The 18,786-nt window shown below is 41.8% G+C and overlaps 1 protein-coding gene across 4 annotated transcripts in view; it reads right to left on the bottom strand.

The window, feature by feature from the left end:
- EYS (eyes shut homolog) overlaps positions 1–18,786 on the bottom strand; it is a 490,906-nt gene that overhangs the window by 330,739 nt on the left and 141,381 nt on the right. For all 4 annotated transcript variants that reach the window (XM_079970286.1, XM_079970287.1, XM_079970288.1 and 1 more), the window contains one exon: positions 12,246–12,445. In XM_079970286.1, the coding sequence (XP_079826412.1) occupies positions 12,246–12,445 (200 nt within the window). The remainder of the gene's footprint in view (positions 1–12,245; positions 12,446–18,786) is intronic.

Genomic DNA, 18,786 nt, shown 5'->3' with positions numbered 1-18,786 from the left:
CTTTTACTCGGTGTACCCCACCACTATATCATCAGCAGAGAAAAAGAGATATCCCAGTGGGATTAGTTCCAAGATAAATGCATTAATTCGTCCTGTAGTGGATCAGAAATCTCATAGAGTGGAAAGTGACCTTTACCATTACCCTCGGCTGCTGTAGTTTCAGTGTTTCAGCGCGAAGCCTTCTTCAAGAATGAACTATCTTAGCTAATGCCACTGAGAGCAAGGATGTTTTATGTCTTGGCTGCATTAATATATGCATTACAGGAGACTCTGGCTAAATTCTAAAAGTGTAAGTATTATGTCACACCGGGGCATAGAGTACAATGAACAGGATTTGTAAAAATGTGAATAAATGTAGTAGTTCAACCTGCAGTGAAAACTTTATGATAAAAAGAGCACGGTCCCAGTGCTCTGTACTGCTCATATGGGAGGTGTGGGTTTGATTTCTGACCCACTGCCAAGAGGTTGCCAGCTAATTATATATGTGTTGCCTTTATTGGTGCATAGAAGGGTGGCACTACTGGGTAATAAACGACATACTATTTTCAAACTCGCCTGGGAATAAAAATTGAAAGAAAGAGGAAGGGCTCAGCCTGAAACTATATGTCAAATGCAGTGAGCGTGCGCGTGCGTGCGTGTGTGTGTAGTTTTGAGTTTGGGGCGGGGAGTTGAGATCCTTCTAACCCCTGGACTGAGCAAGTGTTAAAACATAAGCCAGGCTAGCTTCCTGTGTTGTGATCAACTGGGTGATTAAAAGAACAAAGGAAAGAGGGGGTGTCTGTCAGACAGCAAATGGGTGGGGCCCTTCCCCAAGCTTGTGTTTAGTTAGAAGGACAAAGCCAGAGTTTAGAATTGAGCCTGCAGTGTTGTGACCTAGGAGCAAAGCAACAAGTTGGAAAACCAGAGACTCAGAGCGATGGTTGATTTCTGTTTGAATCTAAGGCTGTGGCTCTGGGAGAAACAAAACTCTTTTGGGGTGTTAGTGCTGCCAACTCCTCCATCGTAGGCTCAGGTTGTGTGTGTGTAAATAAACCATATATCATAAAGACACCACAGCCTTCACTGTGCCTCATTCCCAAAAAGAAACACAAACCCTAAGGAAGCATCTAGGAACTCCCTGGAATCTCACACCACTCAGAGACTGGGGTGGTGTGCAACAGTGCAGTATATAGAAAAGTGGCAGTGGCGGCTGGTGTCTGTTGAATCTGGAAGGCAGAGCCAACTAATCCTAGTTTTGTCCCCATCCTCTTCCCTGCAGGGTTCTACAAGGGCAACATGAAGACTAAGGAGGAGGAGGAAGCTGCCAGGCAGTTCTATTCCCTAGGCTGGTTATAAGAGGGCAGACTGGGATTGATGGTGAACTGGTCCATTTGCCCCAGTGAACCGTCCATTTGCCTCCACTGAACAGTGGGCACCTACACTCAGTGTTCAGTGGACACATTTAAGCCCATACTTCAAGCTAATGAGCAAAACTGAGAACAACACTGAATAAAAGCAGTCATATTGCACTTCCTACCGCAATCCAAACAGCCTTAGAAATTTCTGTAGGGAGAGATCTTCAGAGAACGCAGAGGACAGTACAACAGGTAATGAATACATCATGAGAGTTGTTTGCAGCATCTACAAAAGGGCTCTGTGAAGTGGGGTTGTGTCTGCACAAATTGTACAAAAAACAAAACACCCTTTGTACATTTCCATCCACCTTTACTGAGTCAGTGAAGAAAGATAAGTCAGAAGAAGAGGCTTGCCCTCATTTAATCTACAAACCTGCTTTCAGAACACTTTGCAGAAATGGAAGGGTGCCTGAGTGAAGAAGGAACAGCCTTGAGGAGTGAACATGAGCAGCAGGAGCAGTGAATGTTTCCATGGATGCAACAACTTCACCTGTGCGGTCAGTGGCTTTTGCAAATGGACTTGCATCCCTGCTCAGATACTATGCCCATAAAGGCAACCATGATGAAAATGACTGCAGCAGCTGACAAAGGAGAAGCAACCATTTAGGGTGGTCCTTTGGAGGATCTGACTCAGAGCCTCCTGCTGGAGGGCTCACACCATCCCAACCTTAGCATTGCCCTGTCCTGTCCCTGTTCAATATGCGGCGACAGCACCTAAGCTGGGAGGTCAGATTGTGGTGCTGCCCCTTCTCACCTGCTCCTCCTGCACCACCACAAGCAATTTCCCCAACTTATTTCAACAGAGAGAGAGAGAGAGAGAGAGAGAGAAGCAGGAACAATCAGAGAAATGGAATGGAGAGCAGTAAATAGCCAGTGTTTCTGCATGGTCTTGAAGAGAAGGGTCTTTACCAGTGCCCGCTGGAGGCACGAAGTAGTGGCAGAAGTGCCACACAAGTGTGTTGCTGGTGGCAATCCTGTAGCAATGTGTCTAGGGGTAGGGGGAGTTTTAAGAGGTGAAAATGTACAATGCCTGAGGCTGGAATCTAGGCACCCCCCCTTTTAAAACAATAGCATAGAAAGGGGAGGGGAACCAGGGAGCAAATATTGTGATAAGAGGAGTTTTGCAGGGTGGTCGGCCCGATTTTGTTTTTCAAACTCTGTAAATTTTCGCTGCACCATCAATTTCAGCAAATCCTTTCATAATTGGAATGGGAAGAGGGCCTTGGCTCCCCCATCTCAAGCAGCAAACTGAGTTGGACCAGCCCTGCTCCATTTCATATTGAAATGTGTGATTATGGTCCACAGACTAAAGTAACTGATGCTATCTTGACATACTGGGATGGTAGCATGAACTTGAAAGTTCTCCCACTCTTGATGCACTGACAATAGAATGCTCTGCTTGATATTTTCCTTTATGCTTGTTTGACACTGTGCTGACAGCTCTGATGTCAAGGCATAAATTCTAGCAGTAATGCAACTATTCTCCCTTCTCCAACAAATCTCAGTAGGCCTTCCGTCAAAGCACTCTGCATGGTCCCTTCCCTCCCAGTGAATATGCAGAAAATACTTGCTAGAATCATACAGAATCAAAAAATGTTTGGCTTATAAATTTGGGTCGTGCTTTTGCCTGCTTTCATATCAACATGGCTCCTGCAACTCCTATACCCATCTAGCATTTTCAGTCAGTTCCTCTTTTGTGTTGAATAAAATAAATTTCCAAACTGTATATATAGTACAGGTGTGCGTGAACCACATTCAGTTTGGACCCCAATTTGGTGCTTTGGAAAACAGCCCACTTTTGTCCAAGATGCTTCTGTAGGATGCTTAAGTAAGCTTAAATATATCCAAGATTGATTCATTCCTCTCTCTCTCACTAAAGAAAAATAAATAAAATGCTTATACCTTTTTTCCCTTTTACAGAAATGAATGAAATTTGCAGACATACTAGCAACACCAGAATGATTTAAGCCTGCCACATTTCGAGCAAAACAGGTCTAGGATTTTTTGTGCTGGCCATATTTAAATGGACCCTTCCAACTCTAAATTCTATGATTCTATACTTCTTGTACACCCACTGCCCCCAATCTACTTCAGAGTTAGGGACCCCCCAGAACATGTTGGGAGGGGGAGGAGAAAGAGGAAAATTTCTGTTGCACAAGTTGTTGCACTAATAGTGGAACTTTGTTGGCTACAACCTGAAATCTCTGAGTTACGGACATAGGAGCCAACTCCAGGTGAGCGTGGATGCTTGGGCACCCACAATAATTTAAGTGTGGAGGCTGGGCACCCACAAAGTCAATGAGAAAAGCCGGCAGGCGGCATTGGCTCTGCCCTCTACAGCCAGCGAGGAACCCTTTTCCAGGGGGTGGGGATCGGATGTGGAGGCACAGTCTCTCTGCCTCCAAATTTGAGCCCCTCCCCACAGAAAAAGAGTGTCTTGCTGGCTGTGGAGAGGAGAAAGAGGAGCTGATGCCACCGCAATGCGAGTTTGTGACGTCACACACACTATATGCATGCATGTTTGTGTGATGTCACACATCCGTGTTGCGGCATTGGGCATCCACAGTCCTGAGGGCGAGATGGTGCCCATGGTTATGGAAGTGCACATATATCAACTAAAGAAAATACACACCTTTATACACACACCTATTTAACCAGAGCAATCCAACTTTAATATATGTTATGAACATATGTAAGAACAAATTGTATAAACATACTAAGGGCAAACTCTGGCTATTGCAGATGGTGAAATGTGCTCTTCCACAGAGGTAAGCATTGTACATACAGTTACCAACTTCCTCTCTTATCAATATTTATCAGCACCCAAGGCATGAAAAATTCTACATGTTTGCTGGCTCCTGGTATAAAACTTCATTTCAGCCATATATATATGACTTTCATCACTTTTCAAATATTTGAGCTGAAAATATATTGGGGGTGGGTTCACTTTATCACTTCCCAGTTTATCTCCGCTTTACCCAATGTGCTGTGCTTGTCTTTTTAAAATGAGTGTCTTCTAAAAAGCAATTTTGTCTCTTTTTTGTGGTCCTGAGGGCTTGGGTCAACTTACTTTTATGATATCTGTATCTACATTTCATACTGACCTGCATTCAGGAGACCCCCTTGGCACTGAGGATGCTTTTAGTATTAATTTGCTAATTTGTGTAGCACTTCTCATTACGGCAGCAAGTTGCTTTAATTAAAGAGATTAGAATACAAAACAAGGTAGGTGGGCTTCAGCTGGGAGTCTGTTTCCTGAAGCTTCCTTCCAGTGGCAATCTGCCCAGGATGGCAGTGAATTACAGCTCCCTAGACATGTCTCCGTAGTGTGTGAGCTGAAATTTATACCAGAGTTTAAGACATAATGCAATGCTAGAGCGTGTACAAGGCAAAGATTCTCTCTCACACATACACTTTCCCTCCCTTCAAGGCCATGTCTGTGGTATAAAATAACTGCTTCACTCTATAGAAAAAGCATGCTGTGAAAATCCCTATCAGCTTTTCCTCTCCCCACCTCAAAAACAACCCTTAAGCATAATCTTTTTAAAAAAATAATAATTGAGTTATTCCTCTTGGTTTATTCTCCTCACCATTGCTTAAGGTTCAATCAGGGCTTTTTTTCAGCTGGAACTCACCAGAACTCAGTTCCAGCACCTGCCAGGTGGGCGCCATTGCCATACTAAGAGAATGAGGGAGGTGTTCATGGTGAGTTCAGGCACCTCTTTTTCTAGAAAAATAGCACTGAGTCCAACCAATTGTTTGCATTTTTCTTGCTGCGACATAAGCTAACAAACATGTCTGTCAGACTGGGACTGTTCACTCAGCACCAGGGCCCTTAATCTCCCCAGCGTCCAATGACTCAAAATTATTTTGAACAGGTGTGGATGACTTTTAATGGTGAAGGTATGAGAGTATGAGAGAATGATGAATGCATTAAAGGTTTGCCTTTTGTGAACTTCAGTATAAATCTTGAAAATGCAACAGACCAAAAAGATATTCTACATCCATGTACAACAGACCTGCTGATTCAGCTTGCTAGGAATCCAGGTGCTACTTTTGCATATACTTATATCATTAAAAAAAAGTAAAAATTGTCACAGCACCTGCTTGCTTACAGCTATGAGATGCCCCAGGCAAGGAATTCATGCATCCATAGAGGTCAAACACAGAACATTATTCTGTAATTTAACTTGCAGGTTATACAAATGTCATGTAAACTGTAATGATCAATGTCTTACTGGGTGTGAATGTTTGTGTAGGGGATATCGTTCTTTTCTTACATTCAGTTCCTCTGATTTTTTTTTTTTGTAAAAAACCCAATAAATATAGTTCTCTCCACATTCTGAAGGAAAAGATTTGCTTAATAGCTTTCGACATTAACGCCAGCTGTTTGTGACCTTGCATAAAGTACTTTGGGACTTGTGTGCAGTGGGGCACAAGGATAAGGGCAAATTTATATGGTATAATAAGTTAAGAGCTGAAACACTGAGCTCCTAGCATCTGAGAAGATCTATAGCTCACCACATGCTCACTCTTTAGCTCCATATTTATGATACAAATTTGCCTGCAGGCTTGGGTTGATTCGTGGCCAATTTTGCTATGTCTGAATCAAAGATGCCTCACACAGCTTTGCCTTCTCTGTTACAAATACATTTCTTTATATTCATTGACACGAGCATGATAATTCTACCGACAATAAAGAGTAAGGAACTGTTTTGTTTTTCAGTTTGGGTACAGTCTGAGAAGACACAGTTGGGGCTAGAATGCAAAATGTTATTCAAGGATCCAATACCAGCTCTAACAATGCACAATTCCAAATTCTACACCATAGAAGTACAAATCCACCATGTATGAGTGGTGCCTGCGAGATTAAATTAGGATTTCATCAAATTTTCTCTGATTTCAATGTTTTCTTGATAGGCACACTTATTGTGACTGATCACATGGAGGGTGTGTGTGTTATTCACCTTGCAAAATACCCACATTATTTCAATACTGTTCAGCACCTGTTTGTTCCCTTGGCAGCAGCTTCTTCTTCTTTTTGCCACTACTATCTTTGATCTCACTGTCTTCACCCTCGTTTCCCACACTGCTGCTTAATTTGATTGACTGTGAGGCAACCCACTGGGTCTGGCTCATATTCTTTGTATCATATCAGATGCCATCAACAAAATCACATAGATCACCATAGCCAAGAGAATGGAATAGTAGGGTGGGTTAATAAAGCCAAGGACTTAAGAGGCCAAAGGAGAAGCACATGCCTCAGAAAAGAACAACATCAGAACAATATGAATGGGTTTGGACTCAGCATTTTTTTTAAAAAAGAAAATAATAATTGATTCCCTCCCCCCAAAATTCATACAACCACATCTACAGATTTGTGCTGTATGTTTTGTTTTAAGATGAAATGTGCTGTTCTTGCTTGGTCTTTCACCAGCTGTTGATACCATCAACCAATGTATCTTCCTGTACTATCTTGGGGAGTTGGGTACTGAGGTCACTGTTCCGGAATGGTTCTGGAATGGTTCCAGAAGATAACATGGGATGTGCTTCTTGGTCCCTTGGCTCTTGAGCCATGAGGTGCCTCAGGGCACTATATTGCCTCCAATGCTGTTTAACATCTACATGAATCTGCTGGGTATGGTCATTAGGAAATTTGGAGTGGACTGATGACATCGAACTCCATGTTTTTGTAATAACTAACTCAGGAATGGATGAGCAAGCAGTGTCAGGATGTAGTGGTGGGCCAGATGAGAGCTAATATACCAAGTCTGAATCCTGGCAAGATAGAGGCTCTTGCAGGTGAGCAGTTCCTGAGTCTGGGAAGCCAGTAAATAACCTGCTCTGGATGGGGTCAGACTCTCCCTGGAGGAGCAGGTGTGTAGCCAGGGGATGCTCCTAGCTCTAGCTATGCTACTAGAGACACAGGTGTGCTTAGTGACTAGGAGTGCCTCTTATCAGACTTCCGGGTTAGCACGATCGGCTAATGGCGGATTCCCTCCGAGCTCCGGAGGGAATCGGCTCTGCTGAAGACGGGTCCTACCGCGCCGGCGACGCGGGGACCCTCAGAAACCGCAGGCGCAGAAGCCTGCGGACTTGGTGACTCGGTGGGCACCTTTAAGCACCCTCCCTGACCCACGAAGAGCCTTTTTAAAGGCTACGGAGAGGGTACGGGGAGCGGCGTGGTGCTGAGAGTAGACCGCTACTTCAGTGGAGCAAAGCCGCGTGCCATGGCCGGACAGCGCTGACTTTTTTCCCAAAATTCGGACTGGAAACAAATAACCCGTGAGTAGAATGGAATTTGGACTTTAAAATCTATACCTTTGAATTCGGTACAACCGGGGGATGTGCTAAAGGGAAGTCCGCACCCCCCCTATCTACAAACGATCTAAAGCAAGGATCGGTGTACTAAGGTGGAGAGTATTGTTTTTGGTGTTAGATAAAAAATATTTCCATGAGTTTGACAGAAGAAGTCTTTGTGCTGGAGAGAAAGTGAGGAGTTTTGGAAGCTTTTGTGTAACCCCCCCCCCTCCCGAACCCGGGAGCGTCCTGTGTGTGAGCTGGAGGAAAAAGAACAAGGAGTTTGACAGCTGTCAAAGGAGCTGTCAAACGGGCGGCTAAAATTTAAGAACTTTGTTATTTAATAACTCTCTGAACTAAAAGTGTTGCTTTTGAACTGAGGTGGCTGGAAACAACGTAGTCATAAACAACAAAGTAACGGGCTGTTGGAAAAGGACCATCAAGCAACTGTAATCCCCCTAGGGGGAACTAGAGACATTACAATGGCTGCAGAGGGAAAATTACTGGCAGAGATAGAAAGAATGTTTTTTCTCGTGGGAATCCTGCAAGAGCAGAGTACGGCTATGAACAAAGAACTTATGACCTTGAATTCCAAAACAAACGACTCTGCTGAATGCATAAAGGATTTGTCTGATAAGGAATCTGCAGCTGAACCAGAAAAGACTTTTTTGGAACCGGTGGAGAGAAAAGAAGGAATGGAAAAAGTGCAGGAAAATATCAATCAGAAGCCCATATTGTCAGGAAATAAAGAAGAAGATCTTTGGATTACAAATCTGCGAAAGATGAGAAAGATGAAGGAGGAAGTCCCGGGAGCACTTGGAATATTGGAATTCAAAAGAGTAAAGAAATATGATTGGGACTTCCTCCTTGAGTATGGGAGATCAACCAACTTTTTGCAGCAACTGCTATTAAGTATCTTGGATGGAAGAAAATATGATGTGACTGTGATAGAATTCCTTCGAGACCTGAGGACCAACAAAAAGGGCTACCAACAAAATCGTCAGAGAGAGACTGACAGAGACTTGAAGGCCTCGGATGTGAGGAATCCGGGCTAGGATAATTGCTTGGGAAGGGATGGAAACTGGGGTAGGGAGGGAGGGGAGAACAGAATTTTAAAATTTTATGATTTTTGTATTTGGCCATTATGACATATAATTAACAAAAATACAAAGGGAGAAATTCGTGGAAGGGTAATTAGGTCGACCTTAGAAAAAAAAAGATTTAATGTTTAAAAGAGAATTGGATAAATTAAATTTGGATAAGTAAAAAGGACTAAGTTTAAAAATAACAATAATATGTTAAAGATGTGAGATAAGAACTTGCTGAACTAATTATTGGAATTGGGATGTATGAAGAGGGGGTGGGGGGAAGTCAGGGAAAGGGGGTAATGAAAATAAGAGTTTAAAAATATATATGTTTTGTTTTTGTTTTTGTTTTATAAAATGTGAAAACCTAATAAAAATTTTTATAAAAAAAAAAAAAAGGAGTGCCTCTTATCAGCCTTGGCAGTAGGACAGTAATGTCCATCTCTGAATCAGGTTAGCTAGGCCACAGTTGTCCATGAACTGGTAACCTCATATGTTGATTACTGCAATTAACTCTATGTGGGGCTGCCCTTGAGGCTGGGCCAAAGGCTGCAATTAACAGAGAACATGGTGGTTAGGTTATGGGGACACACTACTACCAGCATATCACACCTTGTTTGTGTGTTTTGCACTGGCTCCAATCTGCTACTGGTATGAGACTTTGGTACTAAGGCCCTATACAGCTCAAGTACAAGCTACTTAAGAGATATCTTATGCCAAGTAGGTCTCTGCACACTGCAGAAGAGTTTCTCCTTCAAGTCCCTAAAATATCAGAAGTCTGTTCCTCAGTAACTAAGAGCAGGGCTTCCAGCGTGGCTGCCCCTGTTCTGTGGAACAGTGATCCTGTTGACATTCAACAGATGCCCACTACTGTACTTTCTGGAAACAACTAAATAAATGTTCTGTCCCAAGAAGCTTTCACAGCTAGCTGAAAATGTATTTCCCTTAGATGTTCGCTTTGCATCATTTTTGAGATGCACATAAACAGCTATTCATTAATTTCATTATTATTGGTTGTTTTCAGGGTGGAATTTTAACCTACTTACTTGGGGGTCAGCCTCATAAACCTCAGTGGGATTTACTTCTAAGCAGAAATATAGGATTGTGCTGCAAACCTATTAGGTTACTTACCCCACATAGTTAAAAGTTACAATCCACTGTTATATGGTTGGCATTATATTCTAATAATTATGCTTAATAAACTTCTTTCAGCTTTGCTTCAGACCACCAACTATAAAACATACAATGATATCTTGAAATGTATGCTTTCGAGACTATATTAGTATTTCACACAGAAAATTGTCACAAAGGATTAGAATTCCTTTTTATCAAGCTTTTCAATAGATGAGTAAGTCAAAGTGGAAGTCTGAGTATTATTCCTAATACAAAGAGAATTTGATAAATGCACCTTAAAACAGCCTAGAGAATGTTGAAAGCTTTGTGTATATCTAAGTTTTTATTCCTGCAAAGAATTAATTAAATCATTACCAGAACTCACATTATGCTGAATCTCTCTGCAAATTCTAGTCACTATTCAATGCCTTCTTCAGCATAGAATCATAGAATAATAGAATCACGGAATTGTAGAGTTGGAAGGGACCCCAAGGCTAGTCCAACCCCCTGAAATGCAGGCGTCTCAACTAAGTCATACATTTAAATAATATTTGCTGTCATTTCAGTTGAAAAAAGTCATATTTTTACAACCTATATATATACCTTCACAGATCCCATTAAATCTTTCTTATTAAAAAGTCTAATATGTTTGAATATATCCATTTTCATATACAGTCATACCTCATGTTACGTTTGCTTCATGTTACATTTTTTCAGGTTATGTCCTGCAGCAACCCGGAAGTACCAAAAAAAGGTTACTTCCGGGTTTCGCCGCTTGTGCATGCACAGAAGTGCTAGATTGTGCTTCATGCTTGCGCACAAGCACCGAATCGTGCCGCGCACCTGTGCAGACACGGCGCTTCAGGTTGCGCTCTTTTCACGCTGCGAACATGCATCCAGAAGTGATCCCGTTCGCAACCAGAGGTACCACTGTAACATTATTCATGAATTTGGATTTTTCTGTCCTTTTCCTCTTCCCATCTCTTCACCAGCCTTTTGTGTGAATAGGGCAAAATAGCAGCTATTCTGTAAAACTTACCAAACCAGAGAGAAGACTTGTTTACAAGTACTCTGTCATAGGAAGTACTCTAACTTTCCTGTGAATATAATTTCAATTAAATGGCTTCTTGGGTGAAACTGAGCTGGTATAGTCCCGATACGACTACTACGCCATATTACGAATGCACTTAAAAATAGTTCTTGATTTTGATCTGCTGTGGTTGTGTTAGACTATGGTTAGTGAAGAAGGCAAGATCACAAACCTCAGCCTGATTTTTATTTTCTGAACAAATGGGATGGGTGAACTTGTCCCCTTAAAAATTGTAATTGTCTGGACATCTACTGAAACGCACCATGTAATTTTGGCTGAGATCTCATAACTATATATGATTTTTGCACATTAAAAAGTGTGACTTCAGAAAGTGTTACACATATTTTGCCCTCAAGATATTCATTGCAACATCATGCATCACTGACCACAAAACAATTGAGCAGGATTCAACCAAGTTGCTGCATGCACAGAACAAGGTCTGCCCGTGGAATGGGACTTTCCCTCCTTTTCTTCCCGTGCCCCCTGCACCCCCTAAATCTTCTCTGGAGGGTAGGGAAAACCCCAAGAACAGTTTAAGGGAATGCACAAGTGGACGAGAGGGTGGAAAAGTCCAATTCTTAGCTGGTGACACTGTAGCCTCTGACTCAGTGTCTGAATCAAGACACCAAGGGCAAATGACACCAAGGGCCCAACTGGATTGAGTGATTTTGTTTCTTAACAACACCACCACCAACAACACCCCACTCTTTACCCTTTGGCCCATGGTGGGTTACAACATTAAAACACAATATTAAAAACAGTTTAACACAAACACAAAAATAAGGAGAGTTCTGAAAAGATACACCTCAAGCGTCAAAAAATGGAGTAAAGAAGTGTGTCTTCAGCAGTCACCAGAAGCTGTGAAATGAGGGTGCCAGATGCACCTCTGTGTGGAGGGAGTTCCACAATTTAGGGGCCACCACAGAGAATGCCCTCTCCTTGGCTGTCCCCCCTCAAACCTCAGCAGGTCAATCTCAGCACCCCAGTAGGGAAGGAGGAGGTAATTCAGATATTCAGTTACCAGTAGTTGTTTACTTAAAATAATAACATACCCCCCCTTTTTTTGCTATCAGGCGGAACTCAAAACAGATCATAAAGGTTAACTTTTATATTGCTAAACCTTTTCAGATTCCAACAGTCCTTTTAAAAACATCACAACATTCATGTTGATTTAGAAAATACCCTATAACATAACCCCCTCCTGTTTTCTTAACAACTTGATGTATATTGATTGCTCGTGTTATAGGTAAGCAGACTACTGACCTGCAATAAAAAGTTCTTCCTGGGCCATCAACACATTTGCCTCCATTGAAACAGAGGGATGAGTTCAGAAGAGGTTCAGCGCAAACATCAATATCCACTTCACAAAATTCACCAGTGTATCCACTCAAGCAAATGCACTCAAAGGCATTGACCAAATCTTGACAAGAACCTCCATTAAGACAGGGAGCCGATTCACATTCCTGAGGAGATAAATGACAATAAATTGATTTCAGAGCCTTAGCAGCATAAGATTGTTTCCTGTAAAGGGGTATCTGCACAACAATGGACTCAGGGTCCTGGTCTTCATTAGTAAATCTCTTGGTGGTTAACTGTAATGCCCTGATCACAGGTTAAGCATATGCTTATGAGTAGTTATAAATTCCTGTGATTATACAGATGTTGGCAAGTGTGGAAGATTTCTAGCCACTTTAAATAAAGATCTCGTGACTTTCACATGCATCAACAAAGCCCTACATATAGCTAGTCACAAGTGATAACTCTGTGCAGTAGCTCCTGATAGCAGAAAGCTGCACACAAAACACAGAGACACCCATCTGCACCAAAAGACGGATATACTGATGAGAATTACGTCTTGTGAATGCCATATGAGCATTCAAATTTCACATGTGCTGGGTGTTAAATGCAGCCCCAGTTGCTGACAACAAAAAATTAGGCAAAGGATTCTCATGCCAGCACCTTACAATTAGGCACAGTGAGGCAGCCATCTCAAGCCACAGATGTGAGGAGGGTGTGAGGAGTGGCAGTGTGAAAATCCATCTTGTTTCAGAGGCAACTTTTAAAAAAAAGTTTAAAAGATTTCTACATAGTTGGATGTAAAGGATTAAACTGTCATATACCCTATTTTTGTCATTTTATATAGCATCAGAAACTGGTGAGATCCGATTGTTCAGTTGGTGGACATTTTACCTCATCCAAATGGGTCAGTTATATGCCAATGAGGGGGCAGAATTCTACCCAAGCTGAAATGACTGGCCGGCGAAGATGGTGGTGGCTGACTGGCCAGCTAGAGAGAACAAAGAGCTTAGTCTCTGGTCAAGGGGAGGGAATCGCTGAGAGAGGCTATTGGTTAAGCTGAAGGAAAAGCTGGACATTAGAGTCAGACAGCAGACTTAATAAGTGACTCAGAGAGGCTCAGGAAGCCTGAGAGTGACTCAGAGTTGGCATTACTGGCTAGAGCTGAGAAGGTGCAAGGAAGAGTTGTGACTCCAGAAGCAGCCCTCAGCCAAGTTCTTCAGCTGAGCATCAGCACAATTGTCAAGAACCTGAGGTAACAGTGGTTGCTGGACCAGAGGGAAGACTGCTGCAGAAGTCCTGAGTGAAGCCTGAATCTGGAGAGGGGAGAAAAACTGCAAGTCTAGTCTTCAGTGCCTAGTTGAGTGTTAAATGGATAGACGTGCTACAGGAAAACTGGCTTGAGGCTTCAAAAGGGAGAGGAGCTGAAACCCAGATAACTACCGTATTTTTTGCTCTATAAGACTCACTTTTTCCCTCCTAAAAAGTAAGGGGAAATGTGTGTGAGTCTTATAGAGCGAATGTAGGCTGTGCAGCTATCCCAGAAGCCAGAACAGCAAGAGGGATTGCTGCTTTCACTGCACAGCTGTTCTGGCTTCTGGGATTCAGAATATTTTTTTTCTTGTTTTCCTCCTCCAAAAACTAGGTGCGTCTTGTGGTCTGGTGCGTCTTATAGAGCGAAAAATACGGTATACTGTTAAAGTAACAGAAACTGTGCACTGTATTGGCTATGCCATTCCAAGTGATAGTAATCATAGTGTAAGTGTTCTTACTCAAAGCAATGGTAACATGGTGAAGTTTAACTGTAATGCTTCAAGAGTCTAGTTCTGTTAGTACAATGGGACTTTCCATTTCTTCTCCTTCCATCCTACAGACATAGTGTAGGATTGTGGTGGGCTATTACAAGAGTTTAAGAGTCAACTGCCACCCCAGTCAGCTTCTGTGCATGGAATGGATGGGGGGCGGGGTTCCATCCTGCCCTTCGCCTAGGGAGCAAAATGCCTCAGGCTAGCTGTGATTGCCATTTTCCAGTCTAGGCAGCAGATCTCGCTGTGGAAGACTGAAGCCACACCACATACAGATCTCCTTTGCTAGATCAGGGCAAGAGTTAACAAAACAACAGAGATTAAAAGGGTATCAGCAACTCTAATCACCTAGATATGGTATGATTTCAAAATTAACGTCCCATCTGAGGAGCCGTATAGATTTTTCTTCCCTTGAGCTGATATTTACTCATTTATTCATTCAGCAGACACAATCCAAAGAGCTCTGTATGGCATGCAGAATGGCTTATGCATGCCCAGTGGGGACTTTCAGTCTGTTCCAAATAGCTTTTGGGGGTAGGGAGACTAAAGTTCCACATGCATCATTTATGTCTTTATATGTGATCTCTTACTCACTTCATAAATGCAGTGTTAATTATATGCTGTTAATTATATGCTGCTATTTTACAGCTTGTGGTGGGGTTATTGTTACATAGTACAGAGGATACTGTGGGGTATAATGCTGAGATTGGATGAGAGAAATTTTAACGAAGTTGAAAACAACTGTGTAACAAATGCTACACATTTTAGTATTTCATATCTCACACTAGAATATTTAATGGCAAATAAAAAATAGTTTCTGCATTAGTAGCCGATACCCACTGATCAATGGTGGCAAAACAACAACAATGACAACAACAACAACAAAACCTGAAAAGAATTTTTGTTGCATTTTCCTAAGAATATTAGTCATGCTGCTCAATAAAATTATTATCTACTACAATATTTAAATACGCAGTATCTGAGAACTAGGAGTGTTTGAAGAAAAAGGCAAGGCAGCAGAAGCAATGGTTAACAGTGCAAGAGTATAAGACATGTTTAGCTATTTCTTGATTGTCACATCTTGGTACACACACACACACACACACACACACACAGTCATACCTTGGAAGTTGAATGTCTTGCAAGTCATACATTTTGGCTCCCCAATGCTGCAAACCCAGAAGTGAGTGTTCTGGTTTGCAAATGTTCTTTGGAACCCAAATGTCTGACACAGCTTCCAATTGGCTGCAGGAGCTTCCTGCAGCCAACTGGAAGTTGCACCTTGGTTTCCGAATGTTTTGGAAGTCGAACGGACTTCTGGAACGGATTCCATTTGACTTCCAGGGTATGACTGTATACAAATAAAAAGTTGGGAAGAATTCAACATTGTGCTGTAACAAACATTCCATCAAACAATTCTGGGAGTATGGGTGAAGGAAAAGTGGGAAAGCCCCTTTGCTGTAGCAAAAGTCCTTGCGGGAGCTTCCTTTAGCAGGATCAATCAGCTGAATCCAGCCCATTGAACCTAGTCCAAGAAAGTATGTAGCAACAGAGCCCAGGAAACTATAAATGGGTTAGTGTCTGCTGCAGCACTCAGAGGGGCTTCCTCTTGTCCTCTTAATAGCCTCTTGGGGAGAAGAAGGCAGCCAGCACCTATAGTCTCACTCAGAAGATGCATGGTGGAGGCACCAAAGCAACATCTACTTCGCAAGTGTGGCTCCCACTGAGAGGCAGTGTTGTATAGCGGTTAGAGTGCCAGATGAGGACTTTTAAGATTCCAGTTAAAATCCTCACTCAGCTGTGAAGCTCACTGGGTGACACTGGGCTCCCCCTTCTCTAACCTACCTCACATGGAGGAGGGAGAAGAATGTTGTATGCTGCCTTCAGCTCCTGGGAGAGAAGGTAGGATATGCATTTAATGAATAATGCTAGAAGCAACTTGGTTGTGTGAGCGTGCAGTTGGTTGCCTTTTCTTCCCTCACATGGAAAACTGGATGAGGGCAATTCTTTACAATTGCTTTGAAAAGTTAAAGTTTTTTGGGGGGCCACTAGGTGGTGCATCGGAAGATGGCTGACAATAACATCTCTCCGACCCACACGAGGTAATTTGGAGGCTATGATGGGGGTAATTAGCCTCCTTAACCCCCCCAGGATTATGGGGGGGACAGCCCTTGCCTGCTGTGCCCTATACCACCCCCGAATTTGTGGGGGTGGGGGCACTAGGCACAAAGCCCTCCTGTGGGATTTTCGGCACTCCTCGACACCGTCCCCGATTCGCGCCGCTGGTTGCAATGATCTTTAAAAGAAATAATTTGGACATGATTAATTGCACATACATCAAGGAAAATGGGGAGTAAATACTGCTGACAGAAGAGATCTCTGATAACAAGACAACAATAAAGTACGAGAAGAACGTCAAGATACGGTAATGACTGAGAGGGGAGGGGGGGAAAAACCTGCCTCTACCTTTTTATGTGATTTAACAAGAATCCCCCTCCCCTAATGAGTCAGAAATTAAGGACTTAAGCTGTGGATTTAAGGCTGTGTGGAGATAAACTTTCGATCCAAAGCAATGTTTCAAGATGAAGCTGGAAAGCTAAGAGTTTTGGAGTGACGCAGTCAGGAAAAAATGTCGTTCGCCATTTTGTGAGGCATTGTGGGAGCTCTTGGGTCTGGGAGGAGAAAGAGAGAAATAGAGTTGTTTACATATCGTGAATCAACTCCTCGGTGGGACTTAAGAGCGACAAATGCCAAAATTTACGATGGATAAAGTGATGTTATCTACGAAGGAGATATATGGAAACCATCTGGACTTAGTGGAGGAACGGGAAATCCACACAGGATTATTACACTTGCTATCGGTTTAAGGAGACTAACAGAAGAGATCGTAAAGGAAAAAGAGAAATTATACGAACAAGATATGATGTGGCAACACCAAGATAAGACTGGATAGAATTATGAACTTTGTTTGGACTGATTGGGACTGATTTGGACATTAACGCAGTAATAAGAAGATGATCTGAATTCCCCTTTGGATCTTGAAGTATGGGTTCCCCCAACAAAATTTAAAAATTTGGCTTTGTAATTCGGAATTTATATGATATGATTTAATTTGATGTGATTGACCAGTTAATAAAAATTATTTAAAAAAAGAAAAAAAAAGAAAAGATAAAGTTTGAAAAAACATATAAGAGCATATGTACTGATCCTTATTCAAATAATAACATAAATATAGTGACAAACACTTTCTCCTAATCCAATGGAATCCCTTGGCACATTTACATAACATAACCTTGTGGCAAATTAACTTTTACTGCGTCAAAACTACAGGAAAGCACAATTAGTGTAATTACCAAAATGAATCAGAATTCCTCCACTCCCCGATTGACAAATGCATTCATCTTTAATAAGGTTTGTTAATTGCTGTCATCCAGGCTTTTGAGATAATCCACACAAGTCACCTGAAAGAACCGTTCTTCGTTTTTGAAGGGGTGGGGCGGAGGGTTATTGCTAACTTCTCCAAACTAGTGAACACTTTTCAGTTTTCCAAGAGCAAGGATAAGTAGATTTCCTTTTCCGATATACTCATTACTTTTACTTAAATGCAAATACCTGAACCCAAGGGGACTGGTGTGAAAACAACATGCTTTTCCTATCAGCAAACCAGCTGGGATGTATAGGATGATTTATTAGAAAGCATTACATAAAGTAATTGAATTATACATCCCATAGGAAGGATGGGAAACTTTGTATACAGCCAAAGAATTTGAACCTATAGTTTGAACATTAGTCTTTCACTAAATTAATGAAAATACTTAATGGGAAACTCAAAGTCATTAAAAAGAAAAGAAAAGAACAGTCTGCTGTTTGAAATTAAGAGCTGTTCTGTGCTTGTTAGCCAAAAATAGAGGACTGCTTTTTATTTCTTTCCATGCATTCCCTGTAGCTTGTTAGCATTTCAAACCGTTCCTGCAGCTTTGTTCTCTTATATGCTCTTTACAAAATTTATGGAGAACAAATCAACCTAAAATAATAGTTCATTGGAGAAAGCATAAAAATCATCAGGAAGTATCAAACTTGAAAAAGAAGCTGAGAATAAAAACAGGCACGAGGTGCTGTTTTCTTATCAAACATCAAATAATTGAAACTTTTATTAGGGTTGTGCCCAACATTTCTTCCATAGTTTTTTTAATTAAAAAAACAACAACTATTCCCTGTTAATTCACAAAAAGAGAAAATGTATTTGAAAATTATCAAAAAGCAAGGAAAATGCAAGGAAAATTCTCATACGTGAGATGTGGAGCTTTTGGTGGACAAGGGGTGTTTATGAGTGTCCTTTCCTTCCTTCTACAAATAACCTTTCTATTGGTCTGTACCCTGCAGCCTTCTCAGATGTCAGCAATTCCTGAAGACCCTACGACACACTTTGCTGGGCTTTCAACAGAAGCTTCTAGCAGCTGTTAATTGTGGTTGTTTAAAGTGTAGCCATTTTTGCTTTTAAAGAAACCAGTGCAGAAATACTTTTTGGGAGGAAGGGGAACAGGAGTTAAAAAGAAGAACTTCCTTTAAGAACAAAAGCTGCGAGCGCACCAATTTCAGGCACTTGGTAGCTAGACTTCATGCACTTTGATTAAAGCCCTGTGGAAAGATGTCATGAGATAACTCTTCCCATGGGGCTTTTTCACATCAGGAAGTGTGGGCAG

Source organism: Podarcis cretensis (assembly GCF_951804945.1).
Source record: "Podarcis cretensis genome assembly, chromosome: 3".
Lineage (NCBI taxonomy): Eukaryota > Metazoa > Chordata > Lepidosauria > Squamata > Lacertidae > Podarcis > Podarcis cretensis.
Note: the sequence above shows the minus strand (reverse complement) of the source record. Positions and strands in the feature narration are given on the sequence as shown.